The sequence below is a fragment of the Balaenoptera borealis genome (genome assembly GCF_965194805.1).
Source record: "Balaenoptera borealis genome assembly, chromosome: 16".
Lineage (NCBI taxonomy): Eukaryota > Metazoa > Chordata > Mammalia > Artiodactyla > Balaenopteridae > Balaenoptera > Balaenoptera borealis.
The window spans coordinates 51,763,221-51,787,300 of record NC_138872.1 but is presented as its reverse complement, the minus strand read 5'-3'; the positions used below and the strand labels follow the sequence as shown (position 1 = coordinate 51,787,300).

At 52.4% G+C, this 24,080-nt stretch overlaps 2 protein-coding genes and 1 pseudogene across 7 annotated transcripts in view; 1 reads left to right on the top strand and 2 right to left on the bottom strand.

Moving 5' to 3' along the window:
• Positions 1-20,528, top strand: part of LOC309613155 (uncharacterized protein) — a gene marked incomplete at its 5' end in the record, with an annotated part of 30,714 nt that extends 10,186 nt beyond the window's left edge. The window contains 3 exons of the mRNA XM_082359711.1: positions 1,452-1,555; positions 13,646-13,820; positions 18,620-20,528. Of these exons, the coding sequence (XP_082215837.1) occupies positions 1,452-1,555; positions 13,646-13,820; positions 18,620-18,682 (342 nt within the window). The 3' untranslated portion in view covers positions 18,683-20,528. The remainder of the gene's footprint in view (positions 1-1,451; positions 1,556-13,645; positions 13,821-18,619) is intronic.
• Positions 2,746-13,638, bottom strand: RAB26 (RAB26, member RAS oncogene family). 5 transcript variants are annotated; one of them, XM_082360457.1, is made up of 9 exons: positions 10,220-13,638; positions 9,054-9,164; positions 6,580-6,621; positions 6,421-6,487; positions 6,187-6,266; positions 5,717-5,782; positions 5,560-5,616; positions 5,393-5,469; positions 2,746-5,291 (listed from the first exon to the last, which is right to left on the bottom strand). In XM_082360457.1, exons 1-9 carry the CDS (start codon positions 10,412-10,414, stop codon positions 5,189-5,191), a joined length of 798 nt encoding a protein of 265 aa, XP_082216583.1. In that variant the 5' UTR covers positions 10,415-13,638; the 3' UTR covers positions 2,746-5,188. The 5 variants fall into 5 exon arrangements, with proteins under 5 accessions (XP_082216583.1, XP_082216584.1, XP_082216586.1 ...); XM_082360458.1 differs by having other exon boundaries at positions 6,187-6,239; XM_082360460.1 differs by lacking the exon at positions 5,560-5,616.
• LOC309613550 (large ribosomal subunit protein eL42 pseudogene) lies at positions 17,917-18,612 on the bottom strand (annotated as a pseudogene). Its single transcript has one exon. The product of its transcript is annotated as a large ribosomal subunit protein eL42 pseudogene (transcript).
• Positions 20,529-24,080: the final 3,552 nt, after the last annotated feature.

Sequence of the window (24,080 nt, the reverse complement as noted above, 5' to 3'; positions counted from 1 at the left end):
GCAGAGCATCATAGAGGTGAAAATTTTGTGCAGCCCAGAAGGCCGAACTCTAACCCAAGCCTTAACCCTAGGGGAAGGAAAGATTATAAACGTATACACAGGCTCTAAATATGCCTATCTCGTTCTACATGCCAATGGAGCTATATGGAAAGAGGACTTGAATGCAAAAAACCCCCCTGTAAAGTATGGGGCTGAGATCTCACAGAGGCAGCTCAAAAACCAAACAAATCAAGTAACAGTCATTCACTGCCATGGACACCAAAAGGGAAATCTCCCAAATTATCAAAGGGAACAACAGGGCAGATGGAGAAGCAGAGAACGCAGTCCTGATACAACAAATGACATTAATCCCATCCCTTACCCCTTCTAACATGCCCAGGTATTCCTGAGGAAACCTGGGCACGAGAAAAAGGGTGAACTAAGGGAACAGAAGGCTGGTGACGCATCAAAAATTGCTTTTTCTGACCAATGGAAAATTAAAGGGCTACGTGATTTTTCTCCATCTGGGGAAGGATACTGTGTCTACAGTGGTTTTCTGGCTTTTAACGAGAAAATGACTCCCAGATGTAATCAAAGGGTTACTCGAGCCTGCGCCCTCTGTGCCACCCATAAATAAGGAGGCCATCTCAAGCCCCCCGCTTTTGTGAGCCCAGTCCAGCAACGTGGGCCTTAGCCAGGAGAGGACTGGCAAATGGATTTCACTCAGATGGCTTCTTTCCAGGGCTTCAAATATTAGTCTTTGTGGGTAGTTTTACTGGATGGGTGGAGGCCTTTCCCACTAGGACAGAAAAAACAACTGAAGTGGCTAGAGCACTTCTGAAGGAAATTATCCCTAGGTTCAGGTTGCCCTGACACCTCCAGATTGACAGTGGACCCTCAATTCATAGCAAAGTTTACACAAAATACCCTAGGAAATACTACCTTTATTTGTCCTGCAGACCTCAGTCCTCAGGAAAGGTGGAACAGACCAATCATACCCTAAAGAAAACCTTGGGTAAACTCTTGTCAGGAAATACCAGAACCTGATAATAGCAGGTGGTGCCACCTGTTGCCAGCAACTCCTAAGGGTCGGGGCAGCCCCTAAAACAACTAGGTTGAACCCCTTTGAAATGACATGGTAGGCTATTCCTCGCCCTGGACGTGGTAACCAGCCTAGAAACCCAGGCACACCTTAAATACATTATTAACCTGGGCCAGGTCCGAAGGGCTATTCAAGAATATGGAAACAGTTCAGCTCTCCCCAGATAACAGCCCCAGTTACTCCATTGTAAACCCTGGGTACTGGGTGCTCTTAAAGACCTGGAAAAATGAGTCCCCTGGTGACCAGCTACTCCCAAAGCAAGAGTCTTTATCAAGTTTTGCTAAGCAACCCTACAGCGGTTAAACTTCAGGGAGTCACTAGTTGGGTCTGTCTACCCAGAATTAAACCTGTTTCCACTGATGTGTTACAGGAACCTGAAGACCCACATCCCAGCTATTCCCGTGAACCTGCCCAAGACCTCAAATACCTCTTCAAGAAGGTGATCCCCAAGCCAAGGGACAACTGCATTGATAAGTAAACTCTCACTTTGACATTAATTTCTTTGGGGCTCTGCGGGTAACAAAAGCGAGATAAGTGACAGTAGGCTGGGAGCCCGTATTTGCTACTGGGCTCTTGTTTACTGCAGGATTTCTTTTAATGCTACTGGCATTCCGGTTGCTTCCTAAATTAGAACTCTGATTGATGTCATTATGAAGTTATCAGTTACCCTGACTTTTCTCCCCCTCCTTTGGGGATTCATGTCAGGGGAGTGAGGATCCAACGCAGTAGTAAATCTCTCAAGAATTATTGCTCAGGGAGAGAATCTGTCTCAGTGCTGGGTCTACCATCCCAATCCTCAAAGCGACGCCTATAAGCTTAAAGGACTAAGCTACACACCCAGTAATGATGACCTTGAAGTTACTCTGGCTGAAGGTCCTGCGACCCCTGCTCCTCTCAGAGTCCACATCCAGCCCTTGGCACAGCTTCCATGCCTGGACCTGACCCCTCTCGTTAGTGCATCCAGCACACAAAGCTCCCCCCATCAAAGCATATTTGTCTTCTACTCTTGTCATAAAGGTAACTCATCTTGCTGCCCACGCCAGAAGCCTGGAACTAAATTCTGCAATGCACCAGTGGTTGACATCACTGCCATTACCCCTAATTTTAATTGCGAAGACCAAACAGGCAACGCCACCCATTGGTGCCTCCAAGATCAGCTGGCCGGTGGGATGTGTGTCTCCTAGACAGGCCTGGCGCCAAGCGTCTAACACACATCTTCCCCACGTGTGGTACATGTTTTTTGCCTCTCCCAAAGCCTTCGTAAAGACTCATACACCCTTATTCAGTGGTGGGATCCTCTCCTCCAACTGTACCGGAACCCCCGCCTTGGGGGACTCTACTGAAGTGGTTTAATTCCACAACAGTACGTCAGGCATGTGCCCCTCCCAGACATCTATTCCTTTGTGGTCCAGGTGCAAACTGTCCTCTTCAAAAAACCCCAATTCCTCTTTCCCTTCCTGGGATTAGCTGTGGCCTTTCCTTGTATAGACAGTGCTCTGTTTACAGGATAATGTAACGCTAGGCCAACTGAGTAACCAAACAAACCCAGGTATTGCCATCTATAACATCACCCACGCCTGGGGCAAAAGGGCAATTGGCCTCCTTTCGCCAGGAAATGGAGCTGCCGTTGGTTTGGTGGCCCCTTGGGGAGGCTTTGTTTATCATGAAATGGTGCTCAGCAATCTTTCAGTTGCCCTGTCCTGAGTGCATCCACAGGGAATGCACTCACCAGACTCTCATTGTCTCTAAGTCCCTTGGCTAGTAAAGTGATGGCTAATAGACTGGCCTTGGACTTCCTCCAAGCCGAACAAGGAGGAGTATGTGCAGTTATCAATAAGACATGTTGCACCTACATCAATAATACTGGGCTAGTAGAAGAGGACGTCAAGAAAATGTGACCATGCCAAATGGCTTCATTCCTTCGGACAGGGTAACCCAAGCGCTGACTAGACTGCAGTTAAGGAGGTGTTACCAAGTGTGACCTGGTTCTTACCCCCTGCTTGGGCCTCTAGTTGCCATAATGCTTTTACTGAACTTTGGCCACTGTCTTTTTTTTTTTTTTTTTTTTAATTTATTTAATTTATTTATTTTTGGCTGCGTTGGGTCTTTGTTGCTGCGTGTGGGCTTTCTCTAGTTGTGGCGAGCGGGGGCTGCTCTTTGTTGCCGTGTGTGGGCTTCTCATTGCGGTGGCGTCTCTTGCTGCGGAGCACGGGCTCTAGGCGTGCGGGCTTCAGTAGTTGTGGCACACGGGCTCAGTAGTTGTGGCTCGCGGGCTCTAGAGCGCAAGCTCAGTAGTTGTGGCACACGGGCTTAATTGCTCCACAGCATGTGGGATCTTCCCGGACCAGGGCTCGAACCTGTGTCCCCTGCGCCGGCAGGCAGATTCCCAACCACTGTGCCACCAGGGAAGCCCTTGGCCCCTGCCTTTTTAATCTGCTTGTTAAGTTTGCTTCCAGGTTGCAACAGTTCCACGTCAAGATGATAGTGATGCAGGGATTCCAGCCATTCCCTGACAAAGATCCTACCGGAATAACAGCGGAAGTCACCCTGGGGCCCCTGGACAAGACAGGGCGAGAGTTCCGTGGCCCCAATTAGGTAGGGTCCACGAGCCCAGTGCCAGCCTGAAGAAGCTGCAGAAGACAGACCTCCGCCCCTTATCCTCCCAATAAAGAGTTCTTGGGGTCCACGTCACTTGGGAGATTTGAGGTAAGAGATAGGTGGCTGAGCAGCTGCAACCATTCTCCTGCTGACACTTCAAGATAAGGTACTAGCAGGAGCTTCAGGCCCTGACTGGGTGGAAGACAAAGCAACTACAGTTTCCTCATTCTTGTGGTCAAGGGGATTTTCCAGCCCAACACATCTGTTTCACAGTCTTGGTCTCTGCTGGATTCTTGGTCTCGTTGGATTCTTTCCTCAAAGGAGACATCTGTAAGTCTCTGAAGTGCTTAGCAATAAAGCAAAGGTGGTGAGTTGACTGGAGCACACGTGTCTTTATTTTCATGCCTGTTTGCACCCCAGAGGACTCCATGGGACGACTGGGTCATCCCTGGGCAGTCTCGGTTAGGGGCAGAGCATGAAAATGGAAGTTCACGCCAGTGACTTTCCACCTATTTGGACCACCTTCTCTATTTTTACCTGTAAGGATAGGTTTTCTTGTGTGCCTTTGCCTTGGGGTGGGTGGTGAACTCTTAATTCCTCTAATTCCTCACTAACAGTCCCTGAGCATTGCTTTCTTTCAATGGACAAGGCAGGCACTCCAGAAAACACAACTTTATTCACTAGGACTGGAAACAAAAGCTCTCAATCAAAACACTGACTTGAAGATTTTAGTACAGGGTGGAGTGCCCTGCCCACCCCCCTGGCTTGACCTTGCCAAGCCCAGGCCCTGTATCAGCCTGCTGAGATGGTACCCCGGTGAGCAGGCGAGGGCTGGCAGTCCTGGTTTGCCTGACATTTCTGTGGCTTCCCACATGCTATTCACTGCATTACAAAGCCACAGCCTTGGCATCCTCCAAGGTAACATGAAAGACCCTGTTGATGTTTGAACCAGGGCCTCCTGGTGGGTGGGCTGGCAGCAGGCAGCTCTGGTCCTTGGGGCACAGATGCATGATGTGATTAGCGGTGAAGCCTGCTGCCCCAGGTGTGGGCAGGAATCCTGCCTGGGCAACATGTGCAGCTGCAGACATGGCTTTCTAGGCATTTAGGCACTGTACACGTGGCGTGGGCACCGCAGCCCAGCCTGGAAGCTGGGCGTGCCCAGGAGGGGGCGGCAGAGCACCGTGGCCCGGAGGACCAGGCGCCTGGCAGTCTATACATTGTTGGGTAGCCCTCCTGTGTAGAAGTTGGTTGCTCTTCTGTGAAGGCCTTGGGGGCACGGCCCTCAGGCAGCAGCAGGTGAAGGAGGGCTGCGGACCCTCTGGCTTCCTGAAGCCTGTTTGTTGGGACTGAGGCTCTGAATGGCTGCCCAGACGAGGGAAGGGCAAGGCTCAGCCTGGGATTCCTAGAAACAGACACCCTGGGAGTGGCTGCTGGGTGGTGAAGTCAGGGGTGTGTAGACTCACTCTATCCAGTCTTCCAGAACACCCTGGTGGCCGTCCCCAGCCAGGTTCAGGGTTTGCAGCAGGAGGCCCCCCGGCCTTCCCTCTTGACATAGTCGTGCAGCTGAAAGCGAGGCTCACTGGGAGCTTTCATGCAGCGCTGCTTCAACTCCCTGTGGGGCAGGGATGACCATGGAATAGGGTAGCCTGTACCCCCAACAAGGGGACTCAGGCGCTGGGTCTGGGGGTCTTCCTGATAACTGCCAGGACTTACTTTGCTATGGCCGTGAAAGCCAAGTCCACATTGAGGCCCGTCTTGGCGCTGGTCTCCATGAACGGCAGCCCGTACTCCTGCAAACAGCGGTTGGCAACCTGGTGGGGACAGCTCAGGCCCTGCAGCCCCAGGGGCACTCTCTGGCTGCCCACCCAACCGCAGCTCACCTTGGCCAGCTTTTCCCCATCCTCCCTTTTCACCACACGCTCCTGGGCAGAGTCCACCTGGCACAGGAGTCTTGGTGAGAGTTGGCCCCAGCTCACTCCCCTGCCACCCTCCACCCTCTGTAGAGCCAGGGTAGATGAGACAAGCTGGGGTACCCACCTTGTTCCCCAGCAGCATGAGTACCACGTCATGCTGGGCGTACTCCTGGATCTCTGTCAGCCAGGCCTGTGGGGGGAGAGCTGAGGACAGGCTGGAGGCTGGAGCTCCTGACACCCCTTGCCCCCCTCCAGGACACACCCCACAGAGTGCCTGTCAGTGTCTGGCTAACAGGAGGGCCCCTGAACTAGTGCTTCCCATGTGCCCTGCAGGGGCTTTCCAACAGGTACCTTATCTAAGGAGTTGGGCTGGTGGACTAGAAGGTCACCCCGGCCCCCTTCAGCTCACTCTCAACCTGAGCCACTGTACTTGGGCCATCAGGAGCCCAGAGGGGCAGTCTTTCCCTCTCCCCACTGTCAGTAGGGTCCTCAGAACTCTCTGGGACCCTGATGCCATCTGTGCCTGAGGGAGGCTGGGGATGGGGTCAGGCCCCATCTCAGCCTGTCTCCACCACCAGGAAGGAAGCCACTGACCTGGATGCTGTCGAAGGAGGCCTTGTTGGTAACGTCATAGAGCAGCAGCAGTGCTGGGGGCAGAGGGTCAGTGAGGACACCTGCAGAGCCCACAGCAGCTCCCCATCACCCTCACCCTCACGCATCGCACCCTTCACACTTATGCCCACTCAAACCCAGGGTGCCCTCCAAGCAGAAGCCTAGGGAGTGTGGCCCCGACTCCCTGGAGCTAGGGTACGGTGCCCATGAGCTCACCATGAGCGTCTCGGTAGTAGGCATGGGTGACGCTGCGGAACCTTTCCTGGCCAGCCGTGTCCCAGATCTGCAGCAAGGGCATAGTGCAGCTGTCAGGGCTGCCCAGTCCTTCCCAGGTGCCCCCTGCCCTCAATTCCCCCTCCCCCAGTCACCTCTCACCTGCAGCTTCACCTTCATGCCATCCACATCCAGAACTTTGTTCTGAAACACAACCAGCCAGCTCCAAGGAGGGCCCAGGGCCGAGTGCACCATCCTAGGCAGCAGCTAGACCGGTGCCACCCTCCGGCGGGGGGCGGGGGGAGGCGGTGGATGGGGGGGGAGAGGCAGGCAGTGCCAGGCCAGGACTGAGCCTGGGACTGAGGGGCCCCCGGTGTGTCCCTGAATTCATTATCCCGGGCCTCAGCTGGCTCTGTCTCCAGGGCACACCTTGTTCTCGTCCGACTACCTCACTGCCCTCTACCTACAGATAAAGCTTCCCCTTGAATCCAAGTCCTGGTGTCCACCCAGCTCTCCCCCATACCTCCTACACCTCCTGCTGCTGAGCCCCTCCTGGTGACCCGTGCACAGAGGGTGCCCAGGCTGCCCCCGCTCAGTTGGCTGTCCTGATGGACTGGAAGGTTGCCGCCCTCCATGGCCAGCTTTGTCCATTCTGGGCCAGGTGGTTCTTCCTCTGCCCATCCTGGAGGGCTGACACACAGCCCCACCAGCTCCCTGCCCTGGAGGGCCCCCGGTCACCACCCACCCCAGTCACTCACTGAGTCCTGTTGCTCTGCACCCAGCCCGTCCCCTCTCTCCTTTACCCCAGCTGACCTCCTCCCCCTGGTGTCCAGCCCCGGTGACCCCCGAGCCTACTTGCCTGTTCAGCTTCACACTGCACGCCTCCTCCCTGCACTCTGCTCCTAGGTCTCAAGGCCCTGCTCCAGCCCCCTCTCCTAGGCCACCAGCACTTCTCACAGCTCTGCACACACTGCTCCTTTTGCTTAGAGCCACTTGCAGGACTTATTTGAAGTCACCCACCGTGTGACCCCAGGCCCATTACTAACACTGTGCCTCAGTTTCCCCAGCCACAAATGGGGGTAGCCAGGGTGCTCATCACGTGGCTGCCCCGATTACTTTATGAGCTACTATATGCAAAGCACTGAGAAATGAGTCTGGCCTGGTACGAGCTAAAGTGTTTGTTGTAATTTGAAAGCCTCTCTTCCCGCTCCGATGGCAGCTGCCTGAGGATAGGGCTCCATGCAGTAAGCACAGAGCCCAGAACTTGGCCTGGTACACAGTGGGTGCTCATTATGTGCTTGCTTGCTGGCTGATGATGCTCCCTAGCCAGGCCCTCCCAGTTCAGGACTAGAGCAGGGAGTGGCTCAACTCCGGTTCCTATCTGCTGGGGTGGGGACAGGAGCTGCTAACCAGCAGCTGAGGCCCCGGGCGGTGGAAACAGCACCACCTCCCTCTTCACCCAGCGCCTGCTGTCAGGGTGCTTCTGGGTCTCCAGGGAACTGGGTGCAGCCATCTGCCCCGCTGCAGGGAGGCTGGGGAGGACATCCTGCCTTCCCTGGCACCCTGAACAGGGGTGCGAACCACACAGCCTCACCACCTGCCCCAGAGCCAAGAGGGAGGTGAGAAGGGGGGAGGTGAGGCCAGAACAGGCAGAGGACTGGGCCTAAACCTCCCCCTTCTGTCACCTCAACCCTTACTTCATCCCAGAGGACTTGAGGGGCTCTGCCCCCACAGTCAGGGTAGAGAATGGCTCCCCAGACTGGAGGGAGCCCCCCCTTCCCAGTCCCCAGAAGGGGCCTCCCTGCCAGCTTTCTGCTGACTGGGTCTAATTAAAGGGTGAGAAAAATGCAAATTTGGGATTTGCTGAGAACACATCACCTCAGCACGTGGAATTTAGACTGATGCCTGAGCCCTGCAGGCCTAAGGCTGTGGCCCCCATCATTCCCCTGTGACCCCACAGGCTGCTTGGGGTGCTGGAGGGCTCTTGGGGAGTCAAGAGTACAGGGACCTCCCCCAGAAGGACCCCAGGACATAGCCCTCTAGCCGGGGGTGAGGTGGTGAGGGGGCTCCGCCAGGGAAAGCAGCCAGGTGGGAACATTTCCCGTAAGCCTCCTAACCCAAGGGCAGGGACTTCTCCCTGGCTCTGAGACCGGGTGTGTGCTTCAGTGCCACAGCCATCTGTCTGGTTCGGACTGGGCAGGCCACCTGGCACCTCAGGGCCCCTCTGTACAGTCGGGCAGCAATGCTGGCCTCCTGAGTGGACACGGGTCTTGAGTTCCCATGGGGACACCAGCATCCACCGCCCCCAATGCACAAGATACAGCCCCCAGGGTTGTGCCAACCCCAGGCACAGGGGTACCACTCTGCTTCGATTGTATACAGCCACCACCTCTCTCCAGGACCTTGAGATGTCGGGAGGCAGGCAGCTTGGTGGTTAAGGCATCCCACCTCAACCACCTTGACCGTGGGAGCCAGGTGGTCCAGCCAGGAGCTCCACCTCATGAGCCTGTCAGTGCCACAGAGATAATGGAGAACCAGCTGCCCAGGGGTGTTCTGAGCAGCTATTAGCTGGTGTTGGGGGCCCAGGGCATGGGCTGGGCCCAGTTAGTGCTCGGGACATCAGCCTCCACTCTTACCCGGAAGTCGATGCCCACAGTGGAGATGAAGGTCCCTGCCAGGAAAGCCCCATCCTTAAAGCGCACGAGTAAGCAGGTCTTCCCCACGCCTGAGTCTCCCACCAGCATGACCTGGGGCACAAAGAAAGAGCAGAGGGGACCTGGGTGCTGGCCCACCCGGAGGGGTGTCTGGTCCTCCCTGAGCTGGCCTGGTCAGATGGGCTGTGGGTGAGGGTCAGGAGTGGAGGGAGGTATCCTAAGTCTGCAGGTTCAGCAGGGCCTGGGGGAGACACAGGGCCTGGACTTCCAGCTTCCACCTCTAGAAGGTTCTGTCCCCTCTCCTGAACATTGGCCTGTCTCCATCAGTGGGGAGTGGGAGTAGCTGCCTCCATCCAGGGTGGTACCTGGACACCATGCTTGGTCTGGAAGGGGAGCATTTGGGGCTTAGTGGGGAGCAGAACCTGAGGGTTGGCCGCTGGGAGGCCTGGGTGGGGGACCTCTGTGCCAGGGGGCTTCTTCCAATCCCAGCAAGGCTCTAGAGGAATTTGCCAAGTGAGGGTCAGATCTTGACATGAGGAGAGGCTCAGACCACGTCTGTGGACAGGGAGGGGCAGTCAGGCCTCCCTCTCCTTCTCCCCTCCCCCAGCCTGTTGCCAAAGGCTCCAAAACCCAAAGATGGGCCTGCCACCCCCGCCCCCACAATTCACAAGCTTCTGCCTTGGCCTGAAGGAGGCCCCAGCATTCCCCACCAAACTGGCAAACCTCTTCTTAGTCTCGCCTCCTAAAGAGAAGAGACCAAAAGACCCTGGGGGTGAGAGAAGGCAGCATATGGGAAATGATGAGCGTGGGTGGGGGCAGGAGCATAAGGGAACAGGGAGAGGACACCTGCCAAGCTCTGACTTCCGCAGGACCCCTTGTCCGGCCATGACAGCTAGGTGGGGGGTGGGGAGGGGGAGGGGGCAGGCCCTGCCATATGTTGGGTATCCCAAACCCGGGTTTGACAGCTGTGTGTGTGTGTGTGATGCACCGCGCCAGCCATGCCAACTGCAGCTGCGGGGTTCCGCTCGAGCCAGCTCCTCGCCGAAGGTCTGCAGGGCCCTTCACCCTTTCCCCGGACCCCCTCCCCACTCGGCTCCGGCCAGACGCCACCTGCTGCGCTCGCGTGGGGCTGGGGGTGCCCGGCTCACCTTGAAGGCGACGTCGTAGAAGTCGCCGCCGCCGCCAAGCGAAGACCGGCCGGGCTGCGGGGGCCCGTTGGGAGGTGCGTCGGGGCCAGGGCGCGCAGTCCCGGGGCGCACGGGCCGGGACCCGTGGGTGGCGGGCAGTGCGGAGGTAGCGGGCGCGCTACCCCCCTTGCTCTTGGGGGTCTTTTTCCTGGACATGACAGGCGGGCTGGCGGGCGCTCAGTACGCTCCCGCTGCAGCCGCCGCGCCCCAGGACACCCTGCTCCCCGCGCCCTCGGAGCCAGACCCAGACCCTAAGCCGAAACCGTCCCGCGGCGGCTGCAGCTACCTCCCCGGCGCCCTGCTCCGCGCCGCCCCGCCCCCGCCGCCCCACAGCCCCGCAGCCACTCAGGCCCGGCCTCCCGCCGCAGCTACCAATGGCCGCTCTCGGGCGGGGCCATGCAAATGAGATGGCCTCCCCGGGGGCGGGGTCAGGAGGTCCGGGCCCTGCCCTGGGTGCTCGGGGTCCGAGCGCCTCTTTCCATTGCGGGCAGCTACCTCCCTGCCCTAGGGCCAGCGACGCCCTTCCATATCTGCATCGGGCCTGGGTGCGGGTGGGGGGCGGTGGGTGAGGGAGGGAGTACCCGGCGTCCTGTCTGTCGTTCCTCTGCTGGCTGTGCACCGCCCCGCCCGGCTCTGCCCCTTGCCCAGTGACCCCCACTGGACTGCCTCCGGGCCTGAGACGAGGACAGTGCCGTGAGACCTGAGGAACTGAGGCAGTGGACCTGCGTGGGATGGGCACCCTGGGATTCTGTCCCTTCTCCGCCGGAGATGCCACCTGGCCTGCTGCGGCACCGACCCCCTCCCTTCCAGGGCAGGAGGGTCCAGGAAGCTCCAACACTCGGGCTTGGCAAACAAACCCGGGTGCGCCCCGCCGCTTGGGGCTCAGCTGAGAGCTGGGTATCAGAGACAGGACATAGCTGCCAGGCTGAGCGGCAGGGCTGAGCCGGCCGGGCTGAGCCGGCAGGGCGCTCTACCCCGCAGCTTCTGCCTGCTGGGCTGAAGCTTCAGGATCCTTGGGGAAAGGGAAGTCACTGTCACAGACAGCAGCAGGCCCTCTGAGAGTCCCCTCCCCTGGGGTTCTGCCCTCAGGGATCTGGGAGGTGAAGGAGGTGGGAGGCCACTCTGCCAGGCTGTGGCTGTCTCCTTGGCTTTCCAGTGCTTTCAAGTGCTGATAATCCAACCCTATGCTGGTCCCTGGCGGACTCCTCTCCAGGACCTGGCACCTGCTCCCCTCCTGGACTTCCTGGGGCTCTGTCCCAGGACTCCCACCCAAGATGCTTTGGGTTTTGAGAGTGAGGCTGAGGTGGTCATGGAATCCTGGGAGTGGTGAGCAGAGATGCCCCTCTCCCAGGGCTTGGGGGCAGCAGGTGCAGACGAAGGGCAGCCCTCCTGCTCTGTCCTCCTCCGTCCTGAGACATGACAGCTGTCACTGGGAGCCTGGGCCCTTCAGAGGCCTGAGCCCTCTCAGCTGGCAGTGCCCAGAGTCCAAATAATTATAATGGGCAGAAGCTGTCTCTAGGGCTCAGAGGTCTGGGAAAACACAGATGGAAGGATGCCGCCCAACAAAGCAATTCCTCGAAAGGGCCTGGCAGGGCCCTGCATGGGAGAGGCTTTGGAAAGCTGCCCTTCACCGAGCGCCATCGTGTGCCAGGTGCATGTCATCTTTAGAACTATCCTGTGAGGTGGGTGCTGCTCTGATCCCCAGTGTTCAGATGGGAAACTGAGGCCCAGAGAGGGGAAGGGAGCTGTCCAAGGTCACCAGGCAGGAAGTCGCAGAGCCGGGATTTCTACATGGGAACTCTGGCTCCAGAGAGCATAAACTGTCCCCGGCAGGGTTTGCCCAGAGGTTCCCTGGAGACAGAGACCTATCCCTCAGGGCTCTGTCAGAGCTGGGGACCAACCTGAGGAAGCCCTCTGAGGGCCCCCTGGTGTCCTTTTCTGTCTCGCTCCTCTGGCTCCTCACTTCTTCCAGGCCAGATGCGGTTAGTGAGGCCTGCGGTGGGGGTGTTGGGTTCCCACTGCTGGGGCCCTGGGGACTCCAGGTGTCTCACTCCCAGGAGGCCAACGTCAGGGAGGTTGGCCCAGGGTAAGGGATGCCCACTGGCCCTAGCATCCTAGGCAGTGGGCTCCCTACGTCCTCCTGCCAGCTGCTGCCAGAGCATGGCCAGGGCATGGGAACCACAGAGGAGTTTGGGTGCCCTAGGGGTGGGGCGTCCTGAGTTGGGGGTGCTGCTGATAGGGTAACCAGGAAGAGAGAAGGAGGCAGGCATTCCAGAGAGAGTGGGAAGCTAGGAGGGGAGGCAAGCTGAGAGCAGAGGAGAAAGACTTGACCTTGCAACCTTTAAAATTAGGAGAGTATGTAAAAATCCAGGTCTCTCGTTTTTCTTGAAAAGAGGGAATTCTTGGTCCCTGCCTCGCAGCACCCCTTCTTGCCTTTCTTGCCTTCCCACAGTCCTCCTAATCTTTGATCATTATGTCTCTTGGTTCCTCTATTTGCCATCTGTCTCACTCTCTGGAATGTAAGCTCTCTGGGCACAGGAAGCAGCTTGTCTTGCTCACCGTCATATCCCTGGCATCTGGCTCCAGGCCGCAACAAACAGTTATTAAATTGGTGAAAGAAGTATGAGTTAGAAATGTGGGCCCCACTTCAAGAGGACACATCATTGCCAATAAGGATTTAAGGGAGAACATGCCTCAACATGCAATGAGAGTAAGACTAGTGTGATGATTAGTGAGAGCAGGGCTTTGTGGAGGAGGGGCATTTGCACTGGGCTTTGAAGATTGAGCAGGAGTCCAACAGCGGTGGAGATAGAGAAACTTGCCAGGTGGAGAGAGTGAATATGTTCAGGCTCAGAGAGCCAGTAGGTGGGCAGTTTGAGCAGAAGGAGCCAAAGTGTGGTCCAGTGGCTTGGAAGAAATGGGTGCTAATTCAACAGGTAACATAGGAGGGGGCTAGATTGTAAGGTGAATTTGAATGTTTTGCCTAGGAGCTTGGAAATTGTTCAGTGAGAAGTAGGGAGCCATGCATGGTTTCTGAGGAGAGCAATGGAGAGAAGGCACTGCTATAGGAATACAGGGAGTGGCCAGGAGGGGATGTATGGTGCAGCCTGTGGACAGGGAGATGAGTTTGAGGGGATTGCAGTAGCCCATGGGGAAGTAATGGGGATGGAGGGGACCTCCAGGAGAGACAGAATCTGCAGGCCCAGAGGGGAGGCAAGAAATAGTCAGAGCCCCTGGGGCAGAGACAGAGGGTGCTAAGATGGATTAAAGATGGCAAATTCTTTGCTACTCTTCCCAGTGAGGGGGAGGGTCTATGTCTCCTACCCTGGCAGGAGCTGTGATTGCTTTGACCAATGGAAGTGACCCTGTGCCTGTTTCTGGACCCAGACCTTCCAGATTGGCAGCTCTCCCTTCCTGTCTCCTGGAACACTCATTCTTGGAACCCAGCTGCCATACTGTGAGAAAGCCCAGGTGGCCTCATGGAGAAGCCCAGGTGGAGAGGACCCCACTTGCCATCCATGTGAGTGAAGAAGACACCCTGGCAGGTTCAATTAGAGCCGAGGTGAGCTGTCCCCACCGAGCACTGCATCCCGGCCACATTGCAGACTCTGAGCATTTGGAAATGTCCGTCACATGGCCATAGAGAATGAGAACAGGTACCCAGCAAGGGGGAGAAAAGGGACCAGTTTGGTGGGAAAGTTCAGGAAGGTAGCTTTGGCGGGATCTGGGGATGCCCATATTCTCGGGATCTTCTAATCTAGAGAGAAGACCCCCCCACAGGCCAGGCCAGGTCCCTGAAGCAGGGTTTGGAGTTGAAGTGAGCCCTGGGGCTGAGGTAGAGGTGAGGAGTGAGGTCTGTGTCCCTGGGGAGGGGGATACAGACCTACAAGCCCTCAACCTTTCTGGCATAGGGCTGGCTCTGCTGGGCAGGGGAGGGGCTACATGGTTCCATGTCCCAGCAAAGGGATGGAACAACCCCAGGCCTCACTTCTGGACCCTCACCCCAGCACCCTCTGCTGGCCCAGATTCCTGGTCCCCTCATGTCCAGGGCCTTCAGCTCCTACACTCTGCCCTCTGACTTGCCCTTCCATGTGTCTGAACCCCTTGTCCTAGAGTGACGTGTGCCATGAGTCCCCAGACACGAGAACCCTCTGGAACCTATGGCCTGGGGCAGTCTCTCTCTGGAACCCGATTTTCCAAGCCCTCCAGCTTCATGCTCACATTTCCACTCACCCACAGGGTGTGGCCCTCAAGCCAGGCAGCCTTAGACAGGAATGAGAGTCCTCCTCGACCTTCGTCCCAGGCTCTGCTTGGAGCCTCCTCCTCTGGGCAAACTTCCCGGGCTTCTCCCACCCCAGCTCTTGCTCCGCAGACACGGAACCACGTTTGCTCTCCAGTGGTTCTTGGGGGACTGCACTGCCTCCACGCCAGCCTGTGAGCTTCCTGAGTACTGTGCCCATCGTGCCCACTCCTGCCCTCACCAAGCACGGGAATGAGAGCTCCAGGACTGAGCAGGGCAGAGCGAGGCTGGACTTCAGCGTCCTTTAGCAAACGGGGAGGGGCAGAGCCCCCAAAACTTGTGCCCTCAGAGCACCTCCCAAGAAGACAGTCCTAAGGAATTCAGTTGTCTGCGATCTGAGGGCAAGGGACCCTGGCTGGGAGTGGTGCCAGAAGGCAGAGGCCCCGGCTGGGTCCCTGGCTTGCTGGCTGACCCCGGGCGTGTGGCATACACAGTCTGGGCCTGCTCCCCTCTCTGTGAAATGAGGGGGCGAGAGGAACTGATCTCCGAGGTCCCTTCCAGCTCAAACACCTTATGTTCTATGAAATCCATGTGAACGTTGCCATGGAGACATCAGAGAGGAACTGCAGCAGCACGGAATGTGACTTCCACCAGAGTTACCTGAGGAAGCGGCTCATGTCAGAGGAGCCCTCCCCCCACCGCCCCCAGAGGCCCGGGTGCACAGGGGCCACACTGAGTGTCCTGCTCCCAAGAGGACACACCTACCTGCCCCGCCCTCCCCCATGTGGCACTGAGACCCTGTAGGTAGTAAGGGGTGGGTGTCCATCCCTGCCTGAGGGGAAAAGGACCAATTGGTGGGAGGGCTGGAGCACAGGGCTGTTTCCCTGTAGGTCCACCCTCTGTCCTTGCTTCCCACAGCTGCTCAGGTACTCACACCTGAATACTCTTGGCGGTCTCAGGACATAAAACGTGCCCGCCACAGAGTGATGGGTGCCGGGGGAGGCCTCAATCTGATCCAGACTCTGCACTGAGGCCCCATGCGGGTGAGACCTCTGGACTCCAGTAGCACAGAACACCGCCAGCTGCCTCGTGGCTCCTGAGTACCACACGTGGCCTCATGGCAGGGGAGGCATCGGTGTCGGTGTAAAGGAATAAAATGAACCCTGGTGTAACCATGACAACCACTGAAGTCTGCGCACTTGGAGTGCCCCTGGAGTGGGCCAAGTGCTTCACTTGCATTGTCTTTTCTTTTCTCTTAATTATAAAAATAATATATGAGTTTTGCAGGCATGTCAACAACACAAAAGGGAAAGGCAAGAATAAAAGTCCTCATTCCCCCACCAGATCTTGTCCTTCAGGAGTAACAACTATTAGGTTTGGTAATGGCTCCTGGGTGAGTTTCCTATTGCTGCTGTGGCACAAACACAGTGGCACAAGACAACTCAAATTTATCATCCTACACTCAGAGGCCAGAAGTGTGAGATGAGTCTAATGGGACTAAAGTCAAGATGTCAGCAAGGCTGATTCCTTCTGGGGGCTCCAGGGGAGAATCCTTGTCTCTTCAGCTTCTGGTGGCCTCCAGCTTTCCTTGGCTCGTGGCCACATCACTGCAATTTCCATTTCCATAGCCACCTGGCCTTCTCTTCTTCTGCCATCAAATCTCCTTATTTATTTATTTTTTAGCCACACTGCACGGCTTGTGGGATCTTAGTTCCATGACCAGGGATTGAACCAGGCCCTCGGCAGTGAAAGTGCAGAGTCCTAACCACTGGACCGCCAGGGAATTCCCAAATCTCCTTATAAGGACATTTGTGACTACATTTATGGCCCACCTGGATAGTCCAGGATCATCCCCCATCTCAAGATCATTAATTTAATCACATGTGCAAGGCCCCTTTTGCCATGGAAGGTAATATTCACAGGTTCTGGGGATTAGGACCTGTATATCTTTGGGGTCCATTATTCAGCTGGAACAGGGCCATTCAAGTTTTCTATTTTGGGACTTTGAAACAAGGGTTCTGTGGCTGAACAGACCTAAAAGTCACTGGACTAAGGATTTCTTTTTCTATCTTTGTCCAAGTTTCTTTAGGTATCCAAATTATGTTACTAAACACATTGCATATTTATGCATAAATATGCATAAAGTACATTGAGATATGATCCTTGTTCTCTAAGAGTATAAATAAAATCATAACTATCTGATCTTTCCACATTTGATAGGATTTTCCCATTAAAAGATCTGGACTAGGGCTTTCCTGGTTGCGCAGTGGTTAAGAATCCACCTGCCAGGGACTTCTCTGGTGGTCCAGTGGTTAAGAATCCGCCTGCCAGTGCAGGGGACACAGGTTCCAGCCCTGGTCCAGGAAGATCCCACATGCCGCGGAGCAACTAAGACCGTGTGCCACAGCTACTGAGCCTGTGCTCTAGAGCCCGCAAACTACAACTACTGAGCCTGCGCCCCTAGAACCTGTGTGTCTGCAACAAGAGAAGCCACGTCAATGAGAAGCCCGCGCACCGCAACTAGAGAAAGCCTGCTCACAGCAACGAAGACCCAATGCAGCCAACAAACAAACAAACAAACAACTAATAAGAATTCGCCTGCCAATACAGGGGACACGGTTTCGATCCCTGGTTCGGGAAGATCCCACATGCCGCAGAGCGACTAAGCCCATGCACCACAACTACTGAGCCTGTGCTCTAGAGCCTGCGAGCCACAACTACTGAGCCCGAGTGCCACAACTACTGGAGCCACACTAAGTCACTAAGCGTGCCTAGAGCCCATGCTCTGCAACAAGAGAAGCCATTGCAATGAGAAGCCTGCGCACCGCAATGAAGAGTAACCCCCACTTGCTGCAACTAGAGAAAGCCTGTGCCCAGCAATGAAAACCCAACGCAGCCAAAATTAAATTAAAAAATAATAAACAAAAATCAATTAATTAATTAATTAAAAGATCTGGACTAAGTGTCTTTTCCTGGCAAGGCTCTGATATATTTTCAATTTCTTCCTTTATTGTTAGTCTATTTGGGTTTTTTATTTCTTCTTGAGTCAGTTTTTTTTTCTTTTTTTAAGAATACCACTGCAGGGCTTCCCTGGTGGCGCAGTGGTTGAGAATCTGCCTGCTAATGCAGGGGACACGGGTTCGAGCCCTGGTCTGGGAAGATCCTACATGCCGCGGGGCAACTGGGCCCGTGAGCCACAACTACTGAGCCTGCGCGTCTGGAGCCTGTGCCCCGCAACGGGAGGGGCCGCGATAGTGAAAGGCCCGCGCACCGCGATGAAGAGTGGCCCCCGCTTGCCGCAACTAGAGAAAGCCCTCGCACGAAACGAAGACCCAACACGGCCAAAAATAAACAAATAAATAAATAAATAAGTAAGTAAATAAATAAAAGTAGCTATTAATAAAAAAAATTAAAAAAAAAGAATACCACTGCAGAAACTAACACACCATTGTAAAGCAATTATACTCCAATAAAGATGTTTTAAAAAAAAAAAGAATATCACTGTATTTATTCTCATACAGGCAATTTTTCTATAACTTCAACATTTTCCTCTCGAAAATAGAACAAAAGAGTCTCAAAGCTTAGAACTGGATCACTTGGCCCTTTCTCTTCTTATCTCCTCTGAGTTCAAAATGTTTGCATCTCTTAATGGCCTGTATCCTCTTGGACCTGCAGTTGGGCTCAACACATTCAAGCCTCAGTACGATCTTCTTTGTAGTTTTAGCCTTCTTCCAGAAAATTGGCTTTGTTTGCGCACTGTAGCCACTCTGCTTCCGATCATAGCGCCTCTTTCCCTGGGCATACAGGGAATTTTTGCCCTTCTTATACTGGGTCACTTTGTGAGGCTGATGCTTTCCACACTTCTTACAGAAAGTCCTTTGGGTTTTAGGTACATTGACCATCTTTGCAGTATAGGGGTCTTCACAATGAAAACTAGAAACCTGACGTCCGCATTCCTGCATTGTTCTCTTGAGTCAGTTTTTATAGTTTATATTGTTCCAACATGTTTTTAGATAAAAAGTTACACATAATTGTCTCGTAATTTTTCACTCTCTATTTCTGTGAATAAACCTTCATTCTCAGTCTTAATGCGCTGTATTTGATTTTCATCTCTCTTTCAGCTACACTTGCCAACAGGTTTAAAAAAAAACTTAATAGCCTTGTATATTAAAAATAGCTCTTGAGGGACTTCCCTGGTGACGCAGTGGTTAAGAACTGCCTGCCAATGCAGGGGACATGGGTTCAATCCCTGCTCTGGGAAGATCCCACATGCCAAGGAGCAACTAAGCCTGTGCACCACAACTACTGAGCCTGCACTGTAGAGCCTGAGAGCCACAACTACTGAGTCCGCGTGCCACAACTACTGAAGCCCACGCGCCTAGAGCCCATGCTCCACAACAAGAGAAGCCTGCGCGCAGCAATGAAGACCCAACACAGCCAAAAATAAATAAATTAATTTTAAAAAATAGTTCTTGATTTTATTAATCAATTCTCTTTCTTTTCAAATAACTAACTTCTGTTCTTAGCTTTCTAATTTCCTTCCTTCTACTTTCTTTTGGTTTATTTTATAGTTGTTTTTCTAGAATGTCGACAGGGATGTTCAACTTATATACTATTTTGATTTTTCATGCTCATCAATTTTTAAAAAGTGGGGGACTTCCGTCGTGGTCCAGTGGCTAAGATTCCACGCTCCCAATGCAGGGGGCCTGCGTTCGATCCCTGGTCAGGGAACTAGATCCCATATGCCACAACTGAAGATCCCGCATGCTGCAACTAAGACCTGGCACAGGGCTTCCCTGGTGGTGCAGTGGTTGAGAATCTGCCTGCCAATGCAGGGGACATGGGTTCGAGCCCTGGTCTGGGAAGATCCCACATGCCGTGGAGCAACTAGGCCCGTGAGCCACAATTACTGAGCCTGCGCGGCTGGAGCCTGTGCTCTGCAACAAGAGAGGCCGCGATAATGAGACGCCCGTGCACCGCGATAAAGAGTGGCCCCCACTTGCCGCAACTAAAGAAAGCCCTCGCACAGAAACGAAGACCCAACACAGCCATAAATAAATAAATAAATAAATAAATAAATAAATAAATAAACCCAAAGTTTAAAAAAAAAAAGACCCGGCACAGCCAAATAAATTAATAAATAAATAAATATTTAAAAAAAATTTTTTTAAAGTAATGTTATCAGTTTCTCTCCATGTATCAATATAACTTTGCATCCCAGATATTTGATAAGATGTATGCTCATTACTAGTCATTTCTAATAATCTGATTTTAATTTTGAATTAAAATTATTAAAGTTAAATTCTAAAAGTTAAAAGATTTAAAAGAGGGTATTTCAATTTCTACAGGGTTAGATTTTTAAAAATCAGCTTTATTGGAGCGTAATTTATGTACACTAACATTCACCATTTTTAACTAAACAATTTGGTGAGTTTTGACAAATATATTTATTTAGGCATCACCATACTCATGCTATAAAACATTTTTGTCACCCAAAATTTCTTATGCCCCTTTGCAGTAATTCCCTCCCCCAACCCCAGCCCCTGGCTACCACTGATCTGCTTTTTGTCACTGTAAGTGGTTAGATATTTAAGAAGCAACTTTATTGAGGTCTAATTGACATCCAATAACTGCACATTTAAAAAAAATATTTAGGGCTTCCCTGGTGGCACAGTGGTTGAGAATCTGCCTGCTAATGCAGGGGACATGGGTTTGAGCCCTGGTCTGGGAAGATCCCACATGCCGCGGAGCAACCAGGCCCGTGAGCCACAACTACTGAGCCTGCGCGTCTGGAGCCTGTGCTCCGCAAAAAGAGAGACCGCGATAGTGAGAGGCCCGCACACTGCGATGAAGAGTGGCCCCCGCTTGCCACAACTAGAGAAAGCCCTCACACAGAAACGAAGACCCAACACAGCCAAAAATAAATAAATTAATTAAAAATAAAATAAAAATAACAAATGTTCAAGTACAATTGGTGTCTAAAAAAAAAAAAGAATTCCCCCACCCTTGGTATCTAATCAAGTTCCTTTCCAGCTCCCGTTGATACCTAACCAATTTCTTAGTAATTAAAAAAAAAATTATTTATTTTTATTTATTTATTTTGGCTGTGCTGGGTCTTAGTTGCGCCATGAGGGATCTTCGTTCCAGCATGCAGACTCTTAGTTGCAGCATGCAGACTTAGTTACGGCATGCATGTGGGATCTAGTTCCCTGATCAGCGATCGAACCTGGGCCCCCTGCATTGGGAGTGTGAAGTCTTACCCACTAGACCACCAGGGAAGTCCCAACTGCACATTTTTTAAGTGTACAATTTGATAAGTTTTGACATAAGTATACACCCATGAAACCATCACTGCAATTAAGATAATGACAATATCCATCACTTCCACATTTACCTTTCAATTTATCTGAGTCGTCAGGATGTCCAGCCTTGTCTGAAGATTCTCTGCGAATTGCTCTTCAGGCTTCTACTCAGGTGAGCATCCCTGGGTTAGGGTGGGTTTGGGGGAGCCCCAGCTGTGGGCTAGACTCATGATGTGGTGGAGTTAGCAGGTGAAAGGACCCAGAGCACCTCTAGGGGGCAGTGTTTCCCAAGGCCATTTTATTGCCTAATCATTTCCAGATACTTGACAAAATACTGTTACATAAACTAGAACTTGTTAACTGTGCTGTTCAAACTCTCCATATCTTTACTGAATTTTTAAAAAAATTGTCTACTTGATTTGTAAAATTCCAAGGAAGGTGTAAGAAAGCCTCCACAATGATTTTGTGAGTTTTCAACAGTTTAGCTGTGTGTGCTGATGTTCTATTTTTTGAGAATACAATGGTTCATTATATGTTCTACACAGATTATACCTTTAATTAGTGTAAAAAAAATTGGACTCTTTCCCCATTTACTATCTTTTGCTTTAGGTTCTATTTTTCTAGTATTAATACTGCCACCCCACCCTCCTGTGTCTTTATTTTTCTGTTTCTTTACTCTCAGCCTTCTGGGTTATTTGTCTTAGCTGTGCCCCTGTAAACCACATTTACCTGGATTTAGTGTGTCTTCTCATTATGAGAATCCTTGCTCTTTAACAGGGGAATTTAACTCATTTATATTTATAATGATCACCCACATGCTTGGTCTTATTTTGTGTTCTGATTAATACACTGATCCACTGTTTCCTTTTTTAATTCTTTCCTGCTTGGGCTGATCAGGTTTTCTTGTTTCTTTCCCCCCACCTCTAGTTTTCCGCTTTATTTTATGTTAATAGTTATCATTAACTATTAATAAAAATTTTTAAGTCTATATTTTATCAAGAATTAAACATATCTCTAATGTCCCACTCTCTGAATCAGACAAGATCTTTGGCACATTTTATTTCCTCTGACTCACTGGGTGGTTTGTTGAAATAGTCTACAGAATTTGATTTCCAGATAATTAATTTTTTTTTTTTTTTTTTTTTGGCTGCACTGGTGGCTTCTCTTGTTGCAGAGCACAGGCTCTAGGTGCACGGGCTTCAGTAGTTGCAGGACACAAGCTCAGTAGTTGCGGCACACAGGCCCTAGAGCATGCGGGCTTCAGTAGTTGTGGCAGAATGCAGGCTCAGTAGTTGTGGTGCAGGGGCTCAGTTGCTCCACGGCATGTGGGATCTTCCTGCACCAGGGATTGAACCCATGTCCCCTGCATTGGCAGGTGGATTCTTAACCACTGAGCCACCAGGAAAATCCAAGATAATTAATTTTCTTCTTTAAACATATGTCTTTCCTGGGGACTTCCTTGGTGGTCCAGTGGTTAAGACTGTGTGCTTCCAATGAGGGGGTACAGGTTCAATCCCTGGTCAGGGAACTAAGGTACCACATGCCGTGTGGCAAAAAAAAAAGTATATATATTTATGTCTGTTCTATTTTAGAAATCCTTTCCAAACAATTGCATTTACTCCACAACCACCTTCAAACCATCATTTAGATAATTAATCTGTTTTGCTCATTTTGCATCACTGTCTCTCTTTTTTTAAAAAATAAATTTATTTATTTGGCTGCGATGGGTCTTAGTTGCGGCATACAGGATCTTTCGTTGCAGTGTGCAGGTGCATGGGCTTCTGTAGTTGCAGCACACAGGCTCTAGAGTGTGTGGGCTCAGTAGTTGTGGTGCGGGGGCTTAGTTGCCCCACAGCATGTGGGATCTTAGCTCCCTGACCAGGGATCAAACCTGTGTCCCCTGCATTGGAAGGCAGATTCTTAACCACTGGACCACCAGGGAAGTCCCTACATCACTGCCTCTTATGAGTTTATCTTCCCTCATCTTGAGTCCTTGAATCTTATCAGTTTGTCATTGACTGGAATTAAAAGCTTAGGTTTGGAAAGTAATCTCTGTCCTTTCACTTACCTGCTGTGTGACCAGGCAAATTTTTTAACCTCTCTGTGCCTTAGTTACCTCATTTAATAAAGGGAATAATAATAGAATCCACCTCGCAGAGTTGGGAAGAGTCAATGGAATAAGGCAATGAATGAATGGGTGAAGAATTGAAGGATGTGGGTTTCCTCCCTCCAATCTCTTAAGAAGTTCTCACCAGTAATCCTTTCACTCCTTGTGCACACACTCTTTTTCTTTCTCTGTGGTCTGCTTCTCCCTCTCTGTTGACACTTTTCCCTTAGCCTGGAAAGTGGTTCAAGTCTCTCCCATGTTAAGAAAAAACTTTCGGGACTTCCCTGGTGGTCCAGTGGCTAAGACTCCACGCTCCCAATGCAGGGGGCCTGGGTTCGATCCCTGGTCAGGGAACTAGATCCCACATGCTGCAACTAAGAGTTCGCATGGGGGCTTCCCTGGTGGCGCAGTAGTTGAGAATCTGCCTGCCAATGCAGGGGACACGGGTTCGAGCCCTGGTCTGGGAGGATCTCACATGCCGCGGAGCGACTAGGCCCGTGAGCCACAGTTGCTGAGCCTGCGCGTCTGGAGCCTGTGCTCCGCAGCAAGAGAGGCCGCGATAGTGAGGCCCACGCACCGCAATGAAGAGTGGCCCCCACTTGCTGCAACTAGAGAAAGCCCTCGCACAGAAACGAAGACCCAACACAGCCATAAATAAATAAATAAATTAATTAATTAAATAAATTTAAAAAAAAAGAGTTCGCATGCCGCAACTAAGTCCCAGCACAGCCAAATAAATACATAAATAAAAATATTTTTAAAAATATATTTAAAAAAAGAAAAAAACTTTTGCCATTGCTGTGTCCCACTCTTGTCCCTTGACTCTCTTTTCTTTCATGTCTAATCTTCTAGAAACAGTGAAACAAGCCATGTCTACACCCTCTCACTTGCTACCAACCTGCTGGCATATGTCTTCCTACCAGCCCCTCCACTCAACGTGCCCTCAGTAAAGGTCACTGGTGAACACCATGCCTTCAGTTTCGTGCAGCAACATGGCAGGGTGGAGGCACAGGTTGACCCTGAGGAGTGCTGTCCAGTAGGGGTATTGACAAACTGCGGGACAAATGCTTGGCTTGCAGTAGATAGCTCATAAATGTGTCCCCTGAATGGCTGTGATGTGAATGAGCATGAGATAGGGGCTGGGGAGGCTTCCTGGAGGAGGAGGCACCTCAG